Source organism: Panicum virgatum, chromosome 9N (assembly GCF_016808335.1).
Source record: "Panicum virgatum strain AP13 chromosome 9N, P.virgatum_v5, whole genome shotgun sequence".
Taxonomy (NCBI): domain Eukaryota; kingdom Viridiplantae; phylum Streptophyta; class Magnoliopsida; order Poales; family Poaceae; genus Panicum; species Panicum virgatum.
This window is the reverse complement of record NC_053153.1, coordinates 4,088,799-4,109,454: the sequence shown is the minus strand read 5'-3', so window position 1 is coordinate 4,109,454 and position 20,656 is coordinate 4,088,799. Positions and strand designations below refer to the sequence as shown.

General features: G+C 48.5%; 4 protein-coding genes and 1 pseudogene across 4 annotated transcripts; 3 read left to right on the top strand and 2 right to left on the bottom strand.

Annotated features, from left to right (window-relative positions):
- The first annotated feature begins 889 nt into the window (after positions 1–889).
- On the top strand, positions 890–3,429 carry LOC120687587 (DNA (cytosine-5)-methyltransferase 1A-like). Its single transcript, XM_039969603.1, has 2 exons — positions 890–1,684; positions 3,044–3,429. Exons 1-2 carry the CDS (start codon positions 1,645–1,647, stop codon positions 3,427–3,429), a joined length of 426 nt encoding a protein of 141 aa, XP_039825537.1. The 5' UTR covers positions 890–1,644.
- A 43-nt stretch (positions 3,430–3,472) lies between these two features.
- Positions 3,473–5,937, top strand: LOC120692028 (annotated as a pseudogene).
- Positions 5,938–6,350: 413 nt separating this feature from the next.
- LOC120692029 (PRA1 family protein E-like) lies at positions 6,351–7,580 on the bottom strand. The gene has a single exon (XM_039975238.1). The coding sequence runs from the start codon at positions 7,381–7,383 to the stop codon at positions 6,667–6,669; it is 717 nt and encodes a 238-aa protein (XP_039831172.1). The 5' UTR covers positions 7,384–7,580; the 3' UTR covers positions 6,351–6,666.
- A 5,492-nt stretch (positions 7,581–13,072) lies between these two features.
- Positions 13,073–15,157, top strand: LOC120691638 (protein WRKY1-like). Its single transcript, XM_039974780.1, has 3 exons — positions 13,073–14,293; positions 14,385–14,510; positions 14,856–15,157. Exons 1-3 carry the CDS (start codon positions 13,401–13,403, stop codon positions 15,046–15,048), a joined length of 1,212 nt encoding a protein of 403 aa, XP_039830714.1. The 5' UTR covers positions 13,073–13,400; the 3' UTR covers positions 15,049–15,157.
- A 3,164-nt stretch (positions 15,158–18,321) lies between these two features.
- Positions 18,322–20,080, bottom strand: LOC120691325 (40S ribosomal protein S15-like). Its single transcript, XM_039974367.1, has 4 exons — positions 19,931–20,080; positions 19,706–19,860; positions 19,567–19,624; positions 18,322–18,785 (listed from the first exon to the last, which is right to left on the bottom strand). Exons 1-4 carry the CDS (start codon positions 19,931–19,933, stop codon positions 18,537–18,539), a joined length of 465 nt encoding a protein of 154 aa, XP_039830301.1. The 5' UTR covers positions 19,934–20,080; the 3' UTR covers positions 18,322–18,536.
- Positions 20,081–20,656: the final 576 nt, after the last annotated feature.

Below are 20,656 nucleotides of genomic sequence, written 5' to 3'. Positions count from 1 at the left end.
GCCTACCACTGAAAGCATAACAACGTTACATCCTAGAAAATTCGCTTCCATGGAGAATCGGATCAGGACCTGAGGTGCTACCGAAGTTCTTGTAATCACTATGCTACAAGTCCTTCTGCAGCAAAGTTGCATTTAGTTACTTATACATTACCATCATAAACACCGTCTTTGTGTTGCTACCGCAAATGGATAGATAGAAAATGTTTCATAACAACCGAACAAATTACGGGGAACCAGTCCGAGGAATCACGATATGACTATGATCAAATGAACGTGATATTGATCTTATAAAGAGGTTCGCATTGCATCAAAGGATTCAGAAAACAACATCTCGAAGTATCGTTTGCAATGCAACTAGAGCATTTGTTCTTCAAGATCTTCGCTCTCCGATTTCCGAAGCCCAGTTCCCGAAATCGACGCGGAAATATTAGGACCCCCGCCCGCGCACGGGCGCCAAAATGGTCCCCCACGACCTCCGCTCAAAACTCAAAACCCCCGCGTCGCCTCGCATCCTTCCTCTCCGCTCCATTATTACCCCCCCACTCCCCCTCCTTTCCTTCCCACTCTCCCTCCGTCCCTCTCCGCCTCGCGCTTCGCCTCCCCCACGCTGCTTTCGCCGCGCGCCGCCACCGCAGAAACACGCCTCCGACGAGCGCTGCCCCTCTCGTCGCCAGGGGAGCTGCTCCTCTTCGCTGCTCTCGGTGAGCACGTTGTCGACGCTCGCTCGCTTCGTTTGCAGTACTGCTTCCGCGAGGGTTTTGGGCGTGGGGTTCCCTTCCGTGCTGTAGGCGGGTGTGTCGTTTCTCCGATCGCGCTGGGGATCGTCGCCGGGAGAAGCTTCCCCGGCACTGGGCTGCATTTTGCGGCGCCCAGCAGCTCGCTCGGTTTGCGTAGCGAGCTCTGTTTCGCTTGGTTTGGCACCTGTGCCTCTCTGATTTGCAAGAAGTACCTACTGTTGTTGCTGCTCTATTGTTTGTTAGCGCTAAACTCTGCTCTAGTCATGAAAACAAGATGGCATTTAGCTACGGTCCCGCTGTATTTAACGAAACAATCCTCACATTCAATCTTTTTATAGTACCATATTTAATGAGTGAGCGGGTGCACAACTTGGTGTAACCTAATTGTTATGTGGTGATAATGTGTTTTCTTATTCCAACATTTTGATATGATTGAATTGAAAGGTGTACTTTCCAATTATTCATATTTTCATTACATCACAGGGGTACCCCTGTGCTCAAGAATATGTGGCACTTAGACTATTGTATTGTTTTCACAACAAATCTATATAGTAACAAATATATTGATAGTCAAAGTTGAGGAGGTTTGACCTGTAAAAATTTAAATTATCATATGTTTCCAAAAGGAGCACATGATTAGTTGCATTTAATATGCTTCTGATTTTGCTCTCATATTAGTTGCTATGCTTTAAATCCATGTAACAAGGTAGTTATTCCAGTAGGGTCGAGCAGCAAAACATTCACCAAAGCATCATCATCATGTTTTTAGTGAAGTTATTGTTTCCTATTATGTTAATTCCTAATTTAATTGCTAAAAACATTTTAGCTTGCAATCCGATGTTTGACATACTTGTTTTATAAATGTTTGTTGACATATTTGCTTGATTCTAAACTTTACAGAGGTGTTATGGCGAAGCATCCGTATCCTGCTGTTGCTACAGCTACAGGCCTTGTTCCCACTGCCTTGTAACTGCAATATATCACTTTTCTTTATCATTGAATTCTGTAGTGCACTATATGAGGGTGTGAACTGGGGCACAATTATTTTCTGTTTATGCATTAAAGATGTAAGGCTGGTATATGCCAGCTAGGTTACTTCAATTGAATCAATTCTCCAGTTTATGTTGTGCCTGTACTTTGATAATGATATGCAGCTCTCCTGCATGTTTGTGAAAAAAATGCTAGGATGGCTCTGATACATATTGATATGAATTAGGAAGCATCAACTTCAATTTCTACTTTAAACAAAGGGGACAACCCAATACGCCTTAATACAGATTGTCCTCAATTTCTCATTGCGGTTAGGTCATCAACTCATCATGAAACTGCTACTACATGAATCAACTTGCTATCTCTTGAGTTGGGTTCTTCATTCCTTTGTCCTCTCCACCGCTTCCTTCCTTCTCACCATTGTCTCCCTCACTATCATTCATGCTGTCCCCTTCCTTGATCACATTCTGCCATAGCTTGAGCAGTTGAGCTCATGTCAATGCCAAGGAGGCAAAGTGGCCGTTGCTTTGATCAAGGTTTCTGTTTGCATTTATTTGCAATCTTCGGTGAAATATAGGTGGGGGTAAGAGTGAGCACTAGAAAGTTGAAACACTTCTCAAAGGAACCCTTTGAAGCACCAAATTTAACTCAATGTCACTGTATGCGCTTAAACACTAGTGTTTATGAGGCCTCATGGATACTGGCTAGTTCAATGATTACATTTAGAGTCTTAGAACCATCCTTATTTCAGGACATGCTAGTCTGCTAGGAGCCAGGATATCCTAGTATGCTACAAGCAACGTTGCGGTACTTATGTATCCATTTGTGCAGAATTGATAGTTTGATACTGAAGTTCTGCAACTGTCTTCCTTTTTCAATTCAATCATACTATTGTGTCCAGTCTTTATGTAGTTAGGGATTTACCAGTCTGCAACTAAATTAGTATAGTTTATAAAACGTCTCTTGCAAAAAACAAGTATACAAAACGTCCCAAGTCCTGTCTTTCTAACTTCATCCACTCATCATCATCTTGCCTGACCTGCAGTTTTAAGTATCTGGGTAGGCAGCATATTCACTCATGTTATTAGTTAGGCATGCCTAGATTTGGTTATATGTACTAACAAATTGATTCAGCATGGTGCATCTTTTGCTGCGTGAATTGAGCTGTTGATTTCTGCATAAACTTATTTAAAGTCTATTAAATAAATTCTGTTTTTCAAACTCTTTTCCATGTTTAAATGAATGCATGTGTTTCAGATCGTCTCTTCCTTAGCATTCGGCTATTTTAATGTGTTCATTGCTCTTCTTGTTTTCAGTAACAAAGAAGCGCAAAGCAAAGCTTCAGAATACGGAAGTTGATTTCACCGAGAATGAAGAAATGGTGACTGAACATGAGGCTAAAACAGAGAGCAAGGGCACCACTGATGAGCCTGTCGTGTGCAAGAGACCAAAGAGGGCAGCTGCCTGTTCTAATTTCAAAGAGAAGGAATTGAACTTATCTGAAAAAGATTTATTTATCACAGTCAAGGAAAGTAGGGTGGAAGAATGGGAAATAGATGCTGTTACGTTGACAAAAACAGCACTTGAAGATCGTCGACCTTCCAGAAAACTCATTGATTTCACCTTGCATGATGCAGATGGTAACGTGCAGATCGTCGACAGGTCAGACATTCTGAATCTCACGTCTTCCCTTTCTCAGTAGCTTAGACTTCTTTTTCCTGAAATTTTTCTTTAGATGGTTAATTGAACTTATCTTGCTTTATCATGAACTAGCTTCCACCCAATGTTAAAATCATGTCACTAATAAGGAGGGCACCTTCCACTTCGAAGAAGAATAAAGGAAAGCAAATTTGTGAGGATGAGCTAGCTGGTTCAGACGAAAAGAAGGATGTGCTATCAGAGAACACTCTTGCAACTCTTGATATTTCTGCTGGTTGCGGAGGTTTATCTGAAGGATTGCAGCTATCTGGTATGCATTTGTTGTGCAGATTTTGATGTGGGTTGACGGGAACACCTTGACTACCACATTTGTTTACTTTCTGACCATACAATTCTGTAGGGGCATCACAAACAAAGTGGGCAATTGAATATGAAGAGCCTGCTGGGGAAGCATTTGGTGAAAATCATCCAGAAGCAGCAGTATTTGTGGAAAACTGCAATGTGATTTTGAAGTACGCGCAATTCATTCTTATGGATATGATTATCCATGCATACTGTGTCTTCAACTCATTTCTGAGCATTGTCGCGTAGGGCAATAATGGATAAGTGTGGTGATGCTGATGATTGCATCTCTACTTCTGAGGCTGTTGAACGGGCATCAAAAGTTTCTAATGGGAAGACCAAGGATCTGCCTGTGCCTGGCGAAGTAGACTTTATCAATGGTGGACCTCCATGTCAGGTATGTTGTTTTTCCTCTGAACAGGACACATTTTTATGCTTATTCAATCTTCTAAACCAATTACATGACTTTTCTGCGCATCCTTTTTGCAGGGTTTTTCTGGAATGAACAGATTCAATCAAAGTCCCTGGAGCAAGGTTCAGTGTGAGATGATCCTAGCATTCCTCTCTTTTGCGGAATATTTCCGCCCTAGATTCTTCTCCTAGAAAATGTCAGGAACTTTGTTTCGTTCAACAAAGGCCAGACCTTCAGACTAACACTTGCATCACTCCTTGAGATGGGATACCAGGTACTTGCCATTTTTCTCTTCTAGTACTTGCATTCTAGCATTTTGTTCAACACTGAATGTTGGAGCCTTTTCCTTCTCATTTTCAGGTTCGATTTGGCATTCTAGAGGCAGGTGCTTATGGTGTCGCCCAGTCCAGGAAAAGGGCATTCATCTGGGCTGCTGCACCTGAACCAATGCACGTCTTTGCTAGCCCTGAGCTAAAGATAAACCTACCCGATGGCAAATACTATGCGGCTGTCAAGAGCACTGCCGCAGGGGCACCTTTCCGGTCAATAACAGTTAGAGATACAGTTGGGGATCTCCCACCTGTGGAAAATGGCGCCAGCAAGCCAACAATACAGGTATGAGTCAGTGTCACTGCAACTTCACTCTGGTCGCTTTCTTCTCTTGGTGCCCTTGGTCTTGTAGTATCAACTCGATTTACTCATTTCTGTGGTGTATGGGAGCGAGCCAGTGTCATGGTTCCAGAAGAAGATCAGACGCAACACGATGTCGTTGAATGACCACATCTCCAAGGAGATGAACGAGCTGAATCTCATCAGGTTCTCCAAGGAGATGAACGAGCTGAATCTCATCAGGTGCAAGCACATTCCAAGAGACCTGGCTGTGACTGGCATGACCTGCCAGATAAGAAGGTAACCACATTATGCTCCTGGCGCCCACCACCCTCCCTCCCCCCCCCCCCCCCCCCCCCCCCCCCCCGGTTTTGTCCATTTCCAATGGTTAAGGTGAAGCTGTCAACCGGGCAACTGGTGGACTTGATACCCTGGTGCCTGCCCAACACAGCCAAAAGGCACAATCAGTGGAAGGGGCTGTATGGAAGGCTGGACTGGGACGGCAATTTCCCCACCTCTGTGACCGATCCCCAGCCTATGGGCAAGGTCGGCATGTGCTTCCACCCTGAGCAGGACAGGATCATCACAGTCTGTGAGTGTGCCAGGTCTCAGGTAATTCGCCAATTGGCACTGCAACAACTAATCCTACTTCAGTAACCTAAATTATCAATGCTTAGTAGCTTTTGCCTGCTTTATATTGTCTGAATTATCCAACGAGAACCACACACAGGTTCAGACTTGAGGGCACTTTTTGATATACTTTAGAGCATTTTTGCGTTTCTTCTTCTGAATCTCCTAATCCTATTTGCATGGTCGATGTATGCAGGGCTTCCCTGACAGCTACCGGTTCGCGGGCAACATCCAGTGCAAGCACAGGCAGATCGGGAATGCCGTGCCGCCTCCGCTTGCCTACGCGCTCGGGAGGAAGCTCAAGGAAGCCATCGACGCCAAGCGCTGAGCCGCTTGCATGTGATCGGCACTGGACTCTTCCAGCATTTTGTCAACTGTATACAGACATTTTGTACATCTAACGGGAGGAGGATGGTTAAGTGGTTAACACCAACAGGATCATAGCACTGGTGTTATAGTTTTTGTGGACAGTGATTTATCACAGAGGGGTATAATCTTTTGTGTACTGCTATGAAGGCATGAACCAATTGTGAAATTTGTGAGACTTTCTGGACATCTTGTCAAGCAGGGATGACCATCATCAGCTTTACTTTCTGCATTTCCATATACGCGCTCCACAATTTATGCTCACTTGGCACTTGATCAAAGTTCATAGCTAAGCTATTCATATGAATCTCCTGCTATATTTGTATGCTAGCTCCCCTGCATTTGTTTTAGTTTAATACTCCTATAAAAGTATTTAACTGGTGATATACAGTCGCTTCCCGGCAGATGATGCTCTGCAATTTGTCTTCAAAGCAATTTAAATAATCCCAAATCCCAATCACCTCAGAAATGAGCTATTCATATTGATCAAAGTTCATAGCTAAGCTATTCATATGAATCTCCTGCTATATTTGTATGCTAGCTCCCCTGCATTTGTTTTAGTTTAATACTCCTATAAAAGTGTTTAACTGGTGATATACAGTCGCTTCCCGGCAGATGATGCTCTGCAATTTGTCTTCAAAGCAATTTAAATAATCCCAAATCCCAATCACCTCAGAAATGCACAGAAATTACAGAATACTACATACAAATCAAAAGGAACCTGAAAATTGCTATACACAGCATGCAAACTACAAATGAAGTTAAGAACACGCTGCAAAAGTAGTAAGAACATCACAGCTTCAATGAACACCTTCCAAAATCCCAGGGATGGATCAGAACCACCAAGAATGAAGAATCCCCAGCCTCATCCAAGAACACAATCAACAATAATCTCATCAGCTGAATTGCCTCCGCTTCTTATCATCTCGGGAGCGTGTAGCCATATCCGTTATCGGTGAATGAGCTGCCGGCGACGTCGAACGCGTCCCTCTCGTCGAGGTAGTAGTTCACCCTGAACGCGGCGTGCACGCCGATGACGGCTGCGGCGACGACGAGCGAGATGAGGAGGTTGAGCCCGGCGCGGGTGAGCGCGACGGCGAGCACCGTGACGGCCGAGAGCACGGCCAGCACAACGCGGTCGTCGACCTCGCGGCGGAGGCAGACGAGCGGCTCCCCCTCGCCGCGGCCGAAGTAGAGGCCCAACCAGGCGACGAAGAGCGCCAGGAACACGAGCATGGACACCGGGCGGTAGACGAGGCCGAGGAAGACGAGCACGAGCGCCGCCAGCGCGTAGTTGGCGCGGAAGTAGGCGAGGTTCCGCCGCGCCCGCGCCCGGGCCTCCCCGCAACTCTTGGGGCGCGAGAACGCCGTCGGGTCCAGCACCTCCCGCCACGCGCGCGGCCGCCCCGCCGCGGACCCCGCGAACGCCCGCGCGCGGGAGAAGAAGGCGACCCCGGCCTCCGCCGCCGTGGCCGTCGCCGCCGGCGACGACGAGGGCGCGGGAGCCACCTCCTCGCCGCCTGCTGCCCCGTCTGCCACCGCCACCGCGGCCGCGACACCCTCCGGCCTGGTCGGCGGGGGCAGGGGAGAGGTGGGGACGGCGCCGTAGCGCGACCACGACGCGGAGGAGGAGGACATGGCGCGCCGGCGGGGCGAGGCGAGGGCGAGGGCGAGCCCTAGCCGGCGGGGCTGGCGCTGGATCGGGCCTCGGGCGGGGTGGATTGGTGCGGTGGCTTGCGGAGTTGTGTTCGGGCTGGCTGCTTGGCTTCTTCGATCGGGGGCGCTCTGAAGCGGATCTGAATGGAGAGAGAGAGAAGGGGAAAGGTTTGGGGATTGATTTTCAAGTGGCCAATTGGCTCATTTAATGTCATTTTCAGGCAGCGTCGGCAGATCAAAACCATTGAAAAAAATGGAAATGGTTTTGGGCGTGCGAACATGAGTGCCACAACCTTCTCCCAACTGCGAACGATCATGCAATGCATGCACTCAATTGGCTTACTGAGAATGATAAAGAAGACACGATCGTCGGTGTATCCATGCAAGAAAATTTCCCTATCGGTAGACATTTGGCAGATTGCTTTTTTTTTCTTTTTCCTTCTGTGAAACCAAATTTGGCACATGATCTTGGGCACTGTCCTTGTTGAACATGATGTTATTCCTCGTGCAAAATCCATCGAAATTAGAAGATGCACCATCTCATAGAAGTACGGAAACCTACAAAGATCGAAAGTACTCCGTCCGTAATTTTTTTATAAAAAAAGTTTAGGATATCGTTTTAAATTAAAGAAATTAAAGGACCATATTTGCAAACAAAACCGAAGCTTTGCCCTCGAGTCGTGCTGGTCTTCTGCTGCAGCTTTCGAAACAGTAGCCATCAATCTCGTGTCAGGCGACGTGTGTTTCGTTGGTTCCGGACACGGGAAACGGACACCCAACCGACCGGACGTGCCCACGTTGAACGGTTGAACCCGTACGTCTTCCCGACCTTCTCCGGCTCGCTGCCGCGGCCGGCGGGTCGGCTTGGGCGGCATGATCCCGCGCAGCCGCGCAGGGCTGCAGCGGAAGCGACGGAACCCCTAGCGCAATCGCAAGAATCGCGGGAAGGACATAGCGCATGGAAAAGCAGAGGGTTTCCATGGGTCGACGAGCTCTCCTGTGGCAGCGGTGCCATTCTTTTTTTTTCGAGTAAAGAGAGATTTATATTAATTGCTCACAACCGTATTACAATCATGGGCAATAGCCTGCTCAACACAATTCGGAAAGCGATCGCGCCACACTGCACTATGGTTCAATCGGCGGACACCGGACAGCTACAGCTCACTACTATACCGGACAGCTCTTGTGACTCGTTTGATGCTGCGTTTCGACTCGCCCGGTGGCAGTGCACGTCACATACTTTAGCCGTTTACCGAACAAAATGTAATTGAAACTTTTTCCAAGATGAATGAAAGGAAGATACTATTGGTAACTTTTTTTTAGGGTTCTCCAAGTTACGTATAAAGCGTCCACAGATCAAATCCGTTTAATCAAAGATTTATAGATTTATGGAATCGAAAATTGTGCGCATTACTAACATGAGTGGAACAAGTGCAACCTCCTCCAGGTGCAAATGATCATGGGTGTACGGTGCGCCATGTGGCTACATGAGAATTTCTTTTAAAACAATAAAAAAGCATTGGCTCGCTTTTGCAAAGTTCAGTCAAATTTATGTGTTTCCACGCACTTGAGCCTTATATCCTTCAAAAAGAAATCTCTCTTTTTGTGAAAAAAAAGAGATGAGGGAGAAATATCTCTTACTCGAAGCTAAGTTTTCCTCCTAGGATAGCTCTTCGTTTTGAACAAATCACATCGAGTCATGCAGCGTCTGTGTAACGAGGAGCAGGAGCCTATCCCTACAGCTTTTCAGAACAGTAGCCATCCATCAGTGTCGTGTCGCGCAACGGATGTTTGCTGGCTCCGGACACGGAGAAACAGCCACCGTACCGACGGGCGAGCCCACGCCCACGCCACGTTGAGCCAAGCCCCGTCTTCCCGGCCGCCGTCCCCGGCTTAGACGGCACTCGTCGGCCGGTCGCCGGGGGCAATCGCAGAATGGGCTGGAAGGACAGAGGACACGGCACGTGCCTGGCCGCCCAAACAGCGTAGAAAAGTCGGAACCGGATTTTTTTTTGCAAAGATGTCTATATTATACAGAAAGAAAAACATTCATGAAAACGTACGAATACAGACGCCTCCGTAGAGGATATAGAGTATACAAAAGTTGCAACCAAACAATACAGAGGATCCTAGAAAAACAACAAAACACAAGTAGGTCCCAAGGATCCCCGTGCTCACCGGAAGTGCCGCCGCCTTCACCAAACCGTCGACCAGTCGATCGCCAGAGTACAAAAGAGCAAGCACAGAACCCAAGCCGAAGAAGCTTCCCTCGCACAAAGGCTTCAAATGGAACCGATACCTGATACTCGTGGTGGTTCGCAGTCGGGGACGAACCCCACGCTTCTCCGACACCGGAGCCGGCCAGGCAGCTCTGGCCCGCCTATCTTCCTCCTCCCCTGCATCCAATCCTCCCCATCCCTGGTAGAGGAACCTCCACGCCGGAAAGCCGACGACACTGCCACCGCCCCCAGAACCGGCATGGACAACAAGGACTCCTATACATAGACTTAGGGGACCCAAAGCTTGCGCAGAAACCTCGGATCTAGGATGCCCCAACCTCACGGACCCAATGCCACCGCCGGAGCGTACGACGACGAAGAAGAGAGGAGTCCGGAGTACCTTATTCCACGAACGCGACGCCGTCTCCCTCATCCGAACGCCGCCGGAAAACCCACACCTCATGCTGCCACCGACCCATAAGGAGAAGAAGCAGACGAACCAGAAGCCGCCGTCTTCAACGCCACCGCCGTTGGACCCGCAGCACAGGAAGATCTGGCACACCAACGGCCCGAAGGCCATCTGGAGCAAAATACGCCGCCATGGTTCGAACTCCTCCACGTCCACCCGAAGACGAATGAAAGCAGAGACGCTCGCTCCACCGGCACCCTAGCTACCTAGTCCTACCTAAACTAGAAGCAAAAAACTGCACCAGCCGCCGATCCACTCGATTCCCTAGCCGAGCTGCCTCCGGAGAGGCCTCCGGCGAGGGGAATCGGGCGGATCGACGCCGGAAACGGCTCCTGTGACATCCCGACCCAACAAGGATGAATTTGAGCCCACTAGTGGCCCAATTGTGAGTGGCATGGCGTGAGTGTGGGGAGTTATCCCACCTCGCTAGTTGAGAGTGAGTCTCACCAACATATAAACCCAAGTGCCAAGTGCATTTCAACCCTCCGGGTTAACCCTTTTACGCGAAGCGAGGATGAAAGCGTAAGCGGGGTTGGTGCGAGTGCGTGTTTTACTCAACGTGCAGAGTAGAACTTAGCCATATTTGGGACTGGGCTGTTACAGCTCCGCCCCCTTCCGCCTTTCTCGAGTACTGTAGAGGGAAGGGGATTAGGGAATTTTGCGGAGATCAAGTCGGAACCGAATGTGGCGTGGTGAAGTAGCAGAGAAAAGGTTGCGGAAACCCCACATCATCCTGTCTGGTCCGGGGGCACCTCGCCGCCGGCGACCTCTGTCGCCGCCCGTCGCTCCGGCCGGGCTTGGTAGCTCTCCGGCCGGCCGGGCTAGCGTCGCGAGCGGACAGCGCCTCCTCTACTGTTCTTCTTCCTTCTTCTTTCTTCTTTCTCCTTCCTTCTTCCTTCCGCCGCCCCCGCCACCGTACGCCTCCCCCGGCTCCGGCGGCCTCCGCCGCCGCCATCCCTAACCGAGCACGCTACCGTCACGCCGTCTTCTCCCGCCGCCGGCCACTGGCCCACCGGCTGTCCTGCCTCGGCCCGTCCGGCCGCACCGCCGCCACCCCCGGGCCGCCGCCACCCCCGGCCCCCTCCTCTATGGTCTGCAGCTACCGCTCCCAACCCCGGCAACCCGAAAACCTAAAGGCCGCCGCCTCCCGCCACCACTCCGGCCGCCGGCGACCTTGCCGGCGGCCGCTCCGCCCACCTCCCACCCTCCCTGGCCGCCCCCTCCCTCCTCCCCTCAAACCCTAGCTCGCTCGGCGGCGGCGGCGGCGACGGGCGTGCACCGCTACGGGTATAAGAAAATCGCTCTCCGGCGGGCGGCGGCCGTGGCGCTCGCCGGCTCCTCGCTGGCTCGCTCCTCAAGCCGCCTGGCGCGCATGCTACTCTTAATAGTCCATACCACTCTGACCAAGACCAAATGACCCTCGGCTGGAACCCAATCTCATTACGAAGATGCCTCGGCGATAACTGGTAGGGTGACTCAAAGTCAAAGCTGGTAGCGTCCGGTTAGTGACCAAGTGCCAAATGGTAAAAACTAAAAACGTGGACCATTATGGCTAGGTAGCCGGCCACAGCCCAGACGGCCTTGGGCTCTTCAAGTCTTCTTTCAGTATAGTACTAGTAAGCACGATGGTGATGCGATGGGCCAGAGCTGACTCCGAAAGAAATGGGCTCGGCTCTCCCGAGTTGATGCGGCGGCCCGATGGGGTGGACCTGACACGAAAGTCACTGAAAAAAAGACAGTTGAAACTTCCAAGATGAACAAAAGAAAACAACTGACCAACCAAAAGTCAACACGTGGACATCCTTCCCCCCTCTCTTTCAGGGATCAAGACGCTATGAGGTTCTCTCTCTTTTTTTTTTTTGAGCTGACGCTACGAGGATCTCTTAATAAAACTTATTTTAACGTGACTGGTCAACTTACGATGAAACGCTCTTAAACGTGCTCCTGCTTGGGAAAAAAAGGCTCTGAACTGTCACTTCCGTTGTAAGTAGATGGTCGACGATCCTGATCCAATGGCCCGGAGCAAGTTCCTTACAGGGTGTGTTTAGATCCCCCAATTCCCAAAAAATCCAAACTTTCCATCACATCAAAATCACATCGAAACATTAAATATAACAAATAACCCATGCATGGAGTACTAAATGTAATTAAATAAAAAAACTAATTGCATAGTTTTGATGTACGTTGCGAGACGAATCTTTTGAGCCTAGTTAGGTCATGGTAGGACAATATTTACCACAAACAAACGAAAAATGATACAGTGTCCAATGTGACTTTTTCTCCCACTTTTCCAGGGATCTAAACACAGCCACAGATGGGCTGGGTTGACTCTGATCGCTATTGTGCTTTCCCACCAGACCGAAATTGCCCCCCCCCCCCCCCTAAATTTTTCTCTAGTATACTATACTACTCCACTAATGTTTTGGTTGCGTTTCATATCGTATCGTTATCATACATCGGTTACAGGAGTTTTTCTTATTGAACTATCAGGCAATTCTTATCAAAATCGTATGATATGACGTCAAGCTGGAGTACTTGAACAGCTAGCTTTAATTTGTGGGACATGCACTCACAAGTCGCAACGAACAAAAACTATTGACATTTTCAGTAACCACACGATGTCGAATTGTTGATCCTTTCAGACACTGAGCTGGAGAATACATAAAGTCAACATCAGTTGAGTCTTCACTGAGAAAGCTTCTAATTTAAAACCATTTTTATCATTTTTCTCTATCACCTTGTCAGCTTTAATTTACGCCCATAATTGACAAGCTTAAAAAACAAAAGAAAAGACAAGAGGATATAGTTGATAACTCGGAATGGGTGTCTTGACACCTTTGTTTGAAATAATCACAAGGCATCTGGACCGTCCATCATACCGACGGCCCTGATCATTTGATCATCGCCCTCGTTGACTTTCCTATTTTTTTATTCCGATCGTGCTCCACCTCTCACTCCCATTTGGAATATCATACTCGCGAGAATTACTTCCTGCACAAGTGAAGGACCCAATGAGACTGCCTCGCATCTGTTCTCCCTGTATAAGTTCACACAAAGATCTTGCAAAGACCCCTTCCAACGCCGCCATTGCTGCAATTCTTGCTACCTTTCTCTCCACTCCATTCATATCCTCTGGTACCAATTCATGTGCAAATCTATATTGCATCGTTGCATCTTCAGTCCATGGTCAAAATCTGATCTCTGATCGATTTTGGTCACCTTGATACTCCATTGCACTACATCAAGATTAGCTAGCGTGTGTGTGCTACTATCACTTGGATTCTTGGTAGGTTCAAGTTCCTGATATCGCCATGGAGGTGGTGGAGGAAGCCAACCAGGCTGCCGTGGAGAGCTGCAAGAAGCTCGTCGCCTTCCTCTCGCTGTCCGCTGGCGATGGTTTCCGGCCTATGCCCGTAGCCGCGGAGACCGACGAGGTGGTCGCCCGGTTCAGCAAGGTGGTCGCCGTCCTGAGCGACAGGCTCGGCCATGCCAGAGCAAGGATCGGCAAGAGCAGTCCGGCGATTCCCGTCGGCGTAGATGCAAGCTGCTTCTTGGACCATCCGTCGTTGGCACCGGTCCACACTCCCAACGGCCGGCACCTTGTCAGTAGTACTCCGTCACCGCCGTCGACGGCGCCAACTGCGGCGACGATGCGAAGCGTTGCGCCGGCGGTCCTGGTATCGCCTTGTGCCAACGTGGCACCGGCACCAGCGGCGGCCAAGAAGTTCGACACGAACATGTTCCTCGAGACGCCACTCCTGGAGCTGAACTCTTGCGGCGTGCTTCCCTCTACGGCCATGGCGGCGGCGCAGAAGAACACCTCGACAGTTGTTACTGCCCCCTCGCCCAATCCTTGCACCACCATCGCCGCTCATATCCAGTTCCAGCCGCAGCAGCAGCAGGCGAAGAAGCAGAAGAGCTTCCAGTTCGACCAGACGCCGAGAGGGGAGCAGTTCCACATCGAGGTGCCGGTGCCGCTTCCCCGGGGCGGCGGCGGCGGCGGCGCTGCCAAGGAGGTGGTCAGCTTCAGCTTCGACAACAACTCGGTGTGCACCTCCTCGGCGGCGACTTCCTTCTTCACCTCCATCAGCAGCCAGCTGATCAGCATGTCCGACGCCACGACGAGCTCCGCCGCCACGGCGAAGAAGGCGTGCGCCAAGAGAGGGGAGGACGGCAGCGTCAAGTGCCATTGCCCAAAGAAAAAGTAAGTTCCATTTCGCATCTTTGGTTTGGGTTTTGTTCTTTGCAGTGATGCTGCGATTGTGATCTGTTGCTGGCGAATCAAATCTGCGCAGGAAGCCGAGGGAGAAGAGGGTGGTGAGGGTGCCGGCGATCAGCGACAAGAACGCCGATATTCCGGCCGATAACTACTCGTGGAGGAAGTATGGGCAGAAACATATCAAAGGCTCTCCTCACCCAAGGTATCTTGAGGATTTGTCTTCACACCATTGTTTCCTTGGTACTCAATGAGTTTCCCCTTGTGCCAATCAAGCTCCCATGCCGTCTTGTCTATGCCATTCTGCTGCTACTCTTTGATCATTGTCAGACCAATTGCATTTTGCACCATCGTGCTTGGTTTCTTCTAAATTCCCGTGGAATAGAATTGGCAGTCCGACGATGATCATTACTCTGACAAACGTTATTCTAATCAACTAATTTCAGAAGGAAATAAAACCAAGAGACTTGGCACATTGTACTACTTAGTATCTGATTCTGAACGAGACGAGTGATGAACATTTCATGATCTCATCTATTGTGCGTGACAGGGGGTACTACCGGTGCAGCAGCAAGAAGGACTGCCCGGCGAGGAAGCACGTGGAGCGGTGCCGCAGCGACGCCAGCATGCTGATCGTCACCTACGAGAACGACCACAACCACGCGCAGCCGCTGGACCCCTCGGTGCTTACCGCGACCGCGGCAGAAGCCCAAGAGGATCCGAGCCCGTCTTCCTTGTCATGAGCGACGAACTGTAACTGAAAGTAGCCTGAATTCTTTCCAAGATGTACAGTGATCGAGGACTTGATTGGCTTCCACGCACTGCTTCTGAATCGATTCTCGTGTTTGTTTAGACGAATTCTTTCGCCGAGGCCTCTGGTTCGTGATTGCCAAAGACCAACTAAATCATTTCATCGTTGTAAACTCGTAGTCTTGTACCCTTATTCTCCCTCTCCCTGACTCCCTGTCTGGTTCATCTTACTACCTTAGCTTATGTTTGATCTCGGCAAAGTACTGTTGCTGTGTGATCTTCCCTGCAGAATTCACGCGTGACCAACCTGTTTCGTCATACCTAACTGATCTTTCCGGCTATCTACCGCGGATGGATGCGAGGCACACGAGTGCTGCATGCTGAATAATCACAGATTCTCCTAGCCGCAGCTAAGCACGAGTGATTAGGTGCCTGCCATGCCTCTTTAGGGCTTGTTCGGTTAGACATGGGTTCATTCCGGATTGAAAATGATAGAAATAATAAAAAATATAACAAGAGATCGAGTTTCATTTCAGATCAAAAGCTAATTGCAATAAAATAGGTGCCGTCGCGTCTCTTTACTTTCCGAACCCCGAGCCGAGCCATCAGCAGCATGCGGTTGAGCGGATTCCGTGGAGCCCTGATTGGCATTGCCATCATAGCGCACGCTCCATAGTTTAGTCCCCCGCTCATGCTGTTCGTCGTTGCAGAGCACGCGACGAAGCCGACGATGCAGTTAAGCAACTGTCAGCAGCTGCTATAATCTGGCTGGATCGGCCGTGGCCTGGTGAGATATCCACATGCGCAGGATCGTTAGGGCATTTAATGCGCCCCCCACGATGAGCGCCGGTGATTACTGGCGCTAAGCATGTGCGCGCCCCCCGTGCCGTGGATCTTACTGACACTCTAATCCTGATTATGTTCAGGAGAGACAGAGCTGGCAAGCAATTATTTCGACATTGCTTGAATGCTTGATGAGATTATCTGCTGGGCTTGTGGGCTATGCTTATCTGCTGGGCTTGTGGTCTATGCTTTTTAGCATATCTTGGCAGATTTGATCTGTGTATAATGAATCAAATTGATAAAACGGGAGTCATAATAAGGCTGGATACGGTGTGTACAGTCTGTTCTGTTCTGCAGTTTCCGTAGTCCATGCAGTTGCAACTTGTTCGTCAGTAAGTTACAGCTTGGTTGCTCTGTGTACTGCAGTAGAGGGATTTCTTATGAATTTGCAGTAGGATAGTGGGGTATTGGCTGTACACCTCATGTTTTTCTAGTGCAACAAGAGGATGGTATTTTACTCCCAATTTGGCTGCTCCAAAATTATTCAGTTATTAGTGGGAGCAAGCAAGCACTGTTGATTTGTTTTAGCTCTAATTCATGGCTTGCATCACTGTTCTCGGTCTGACTAACGATGCCAGCGGCAAGGCTAAAAGGCAGAGGATTAGAATGATAGGAGATGCCTTGAGGGGGAACAATAATTAAATCCAGTGTAAATTAGTCTTGTCTCGAATTGAAAAAAGCAGCGGTCCACGCGGCTAGCTAGCTAGGGATATGATAATAAGTGAAAACTAAACACCGGGAACCTAGTAGAGGTTGACAAACAAGGCAAACGAATGGGAATTTGACTGCTGATTTGTCCTTTTATTATAATTACAAAAACTAAGGAACAGCCGGTAGCACCCCGCGGCTGTAGGGTGGTAGACTGTAGTACAGTCATTAGTCAACAAAATTAGCCGCCACTCGCAAAAATGGAAAGAAGGAAAAAAAACAAAAGTTAGGAAGCAACAAATTTCTATTTCTTTATATATGGGCCACAACTGTAGGAACTCCAAACATATATCAAAAATCCTGAAACTTTAGGATACTTGATCGGTTGATCCACCAAACTTTGTGACAGGTGATGTCTTTATATGTTTTTGCATAAAAATTCGCATGGTTTAAACGTAATACATAAAATGAAAACGTGAGCTTTAAGAGACGATGCAACCCTGCAAGCAGTGCCGTTTCAAAAAGCAATGCAAGCTGTGGACTGTGTCTTGACTCTTGAGTGCATCTGGAATCGAAGCCGGTCTCGCAGCATTTCATCGCCTCTCCTACGGCCTGCTTCAATCACGAGCCTTCTCCAATGCCTTGTCACCCTGCGGTTGTCTATTTACCTCCCTGCTGATATGTTCTTCGTTGGATTTAGAGACTGGTGAATCGCTCTCTTTTACACTAAGTACGAGTTACCCTTTTTTTTTAACTAACCATAAGCACTGAGCACATTCAAGGAAAATAAGGACGCACCATGACATAATACAGGGGCAATGAGGTGTGGAGATTGAAGATGAAAGGTGCTTTTGGGCTGGGGAGGAGCTGGATGGGCGATAGCATAGAACTGGGGATGGAGTCCACTGATCCTTTCTAATTCTCAACTAAACGAACTAATTTTTTTTTGTTTGCCTGGCACAGATTAAGCTGAACTAGAGTGGAACAATGGACTCAAAGTACCAGGACTATACTGCTGTCCATACAAAATACGAGCCAAATGTCCATACAAAATACGAGCCAAATGAACCCATACGACCGAATCAGTTGCAGAACAAGTCCAGTTGCCAATCGAACAACAAATAAACATAAAAAAACAATGGTTTAGAACTTGGTGCGAATTTGACATGAAAATAATTTTTAATGAATGTATCAATCATTTGTCAAGGCGAGCACCAATCTATCTAAATATAACTGCAATCAACTCTCATTCCAGCAACTGAGTGCAGCAGAGATGCGGATGTTGCAGTGGTTTTGCTGGCACACAAGGAGGGATAGAGTCTGGAACGAAGTTATTCGGGATAGGGTATTCGGGATAGGGTCGGGGTGGCACCAATTGAGAAGAAACTTATCCAGCATCGGCTGAGATGGTTTGGACATGTCCAACGAAGACCTCCTGAGGCGCCAGTGCGTAATGGGGTTCTTGAGTGGGTCGATAATGTAAAGAGGGGTAGAAGTAGAACTAAACTGACGTGGGATGAGTAGGTTAAAAGAGACATTAAGGATTGAAATATTTCTAAAGAAATAGCTTTGGATAGGAGCGCTTGGAGACTAACTATCAATGTGCCTGAACCTTAAACTTATTTCTTTCGAGTTTCTAAAGAGAAAAAAAAGGCTATGTTGTTGTTGTTGCAACTCTCATCCCAGCAGATCCAGTAGCCTGAGTGCATGACAAGACGAGGCCATGACCAAATGGCAGAGAAAAGTACAGCAACAGGATATAGTGCAAGGATGGATAAAGACAAGATACTAGATACATGAAAGTAACTTTTCATTCGACGAGCCGAAATGGTGAAAAGGTGATTGAAATAATACATCAAAATAACATAACAGTTAATAAAAGGTTCTGAATAGAACGCTCAGTACATCTCAGGTATATGGAGTTCAACCTGACTGCCCAAACTACATGGAGAACCAAACTCTGGAAGTGAACAAAACCCCATATCTGGCCTCACTTGAGGGGAATGAACCGCGAGGAGTGGGTAGCACCGATACCAGGCCTACCGTGCTTGACAGGCTTGTACGAGATGGAGAACTCTGCGAGGTAGTGGCCAATCATCTCAGGCTTGATCTCAACCTGGTTGAAGGTCTTGCCATTGTAGACACCGATGATGCTACCAATCATCTCAGGCACAATGATCATATTGCGGAGGTGGGTCCTCACGGGCTCTGGCTTCTCACCGGCAGGTGCATCCTTTTTCTGTTTAAATGAATTTCGTGCAGGAGCGCATGATCAGCATTCTAGAATATTAATAATAAGAGAACTACTGTACTAATAATATATGCTAGCAAATCTAATCCTATCAAAAAAAATGAACAAACACATGAAACCCTGTGGCTTTACTGAAGGCAAATAAATACATATGGCAGCCAACTCATGTGAGTTCACCTAGTCAGAAATATGATAGCCCACAAACTATAAACAATTTGAGAAATAAATTTCCATTTTGAGTCAGGCCACAATAAGTTACAAGGTATTAGCTTTCTAAAAGAAAAAATAATCAACATCTAAAACATGAAAACAGTTGCTCCAGAGCAGTAAACATGAAAATCAACAAATATGCTTCAGGTAGAAATAGAATGCGGCCTAGTATGCAATATTCAATGGAACACAACAGAAATTACTGGGGAATTTATCATCCTATACATACTATCAACATCGGCACAAAACTATCCCTGCAGTTTACTTCCATTAAATCAACATTACGCGGCTCTACACTAAATGAACAGAAGGCAATAGATAGAGACCACTACGCATCCCTTCAGTTCCAATGACAATTCACCTCAACTGGTAAAGCCTAAAATGATCAAGCGGAATATACAGCTGATATAGAAGAAATACAATTGCCATGCCAGCGGTAATGCACCCACACAGTTAACAATCCAACTCAGAGCTCAATACAAGCACAAGCAGACCTACACAAGCATCGCATCACACAATTCAGAACTAAACTCAGAGCAAAAGTAAACCAGACACCCACCGCCTTGCGCAGCTTCTTGATGAGCGCCATGGGCTTCCTCTTCAGACCCCTCTGGAACCTGCTCCAATCGAACACTTCAGATCAGATCATGAGACCAAGCCTAAAACGGCAAGAGACACCGCCGTAAGAAGGTCGTTACCTCCGGCGTGCACGCGCGGGGAAGAGCTGGACGAGGTCGTCGGTGGACATGTCGAGGAGCGCGTCGAGGTCCACGCCGCGATAGCTGTACTTGCGGAACGTCCTCTTCTTCGGCTGCCCCGTGGCCGCCACCTCCGCATCCACTTCCCCGTCCGCCTGCCACAACCACAAAGCTTAGCATGACGAAGATGAAGAAGAATCGGATAGGATCCAGGAAGATGCTCACCATGGTCGAAGGGGAGAGCGGGGGTTCGAGACGAGGCGGGCGCGGGAGATGGGAGCGGAGGCGCTGCTTGGAGGAGGAGCAAGCGGCGGCGGCGGGTAGGGTTTGGGGAGATCGTTCGTGAGGGGATTATATAGTACCAGTAAGTGCCGCGTGGCGCCTGCCTGATTGTTGTTTGGGTGGTACGGTTGCTGGGCTGAAAACCTGGGCCTATATGAGCTGAAAACCTAGCCCGGGGAGGCCTATCTGTGAGGGCGGTTTTTTTTATTATTTTTTATTTTCGTTTTTTACAAAAATATATTTTCGTGTTCGAAATTTACATGAATATACCCCGGCCGCCCCGCTGCCGGGTGGCCGGGACCTGGCCGCCCGGCAGGAGCTTATCTGCAAAAAACTCGACAAAAAATGCACCGAGGTCCCTGGAGAACCGGCCGTCCGGCAGCGGGGCGGCGGGCCCTGGCCGCTCGCCGGCGGGGCGACCGCCCCCCTCCGACCCTATATAAGCTGTTGGCTGCCCCTCACCCCCTCATTTGCCTCACTTAAAATCCAGAAAAAAAGAAAAGAGAGGGAGGGAGGGAGAGGAGGGGTGAGGGAGAGGCAAAGCGGCGAAGCCTTGCCGGATTTTCAAGCCGGCGACTGTAGGTAACTAAAATTTTCTACATTTTATAAATAAATTATGTTGTAATTATTTTTTTGAAACAGTAGATTAGCAATCAGTTCAATTATTGT

What these genes read in the sequence shown, in the direction of transcription:
- LOC120687587 (XM_039969603.1), top strand. Translation starts at nt 1,645, where the DNA reads ATGGCGAAGCATCCGTATCCTGCTGTTGCTACAGCTACAG. An exon ending in TGCTGTTGCTACAGCTACAG is followed by an intron (nt 1,685 to 3,043) that starts GCCTTGTTCCCA and finishes TCTTGTTTTCAG; the next exon opens with TAACAAAGAAGCGCAAAGCA.
- LOC120692029 (XM_039975238.1), bottom strand. Translation starts at nt 7,383, where the DNA reads ATGTCCTCCTCCTCCGCGTCGTGGTCGCGCTACGGCGCCGTCCCCACC.
- LOC120691638 (XM_039974780.1), top strand. Translation starts at nt 13,401, where the DNA reads ATGGAGGTGGTGGAGGAAGCCAACCAGGCTGCCGTGGAGAGCTGCAAG. An exon ending in TGCCATTGCCCAAAGAAAAA is followed by an intron (nt 14,294 to 14,384) that starts GTAAGTTCCATT and finishes AAATCTGCGCAG; the next exon opens with GAAGCCGAGGGAGAAGAGGG. An exon ending in AAAGGCTCTCCTCACCCAAG is followed by an intron (nt 14,511 to 14,855) that starts GTATCTTGAGGA and finishes TGTGCGTGACAG; the next exon opens with GGGGTACTACCGGTGCAGCA.
- LOC120691325 (XM_039974367.1), bottom strand. An exon ending in CCCGCGCGTGCACGCCGGAG is followed by an intron (nt 19,625 to 19,705) that starts GTAACGACCTTC and finishes CGATTGGAGCAG; the next exon opens with GTTCCAGAGGGGTCTGAAGA. An exon ending in TCAAGAAGCTGCGCAAGGCG is followed by an intron (nt 18,786 to 19,566) that starts GTGGGTGTCTGG and finishes TCATTTAAACAG; the next exon opens with AAAAAGGATGCACCTGCCGG.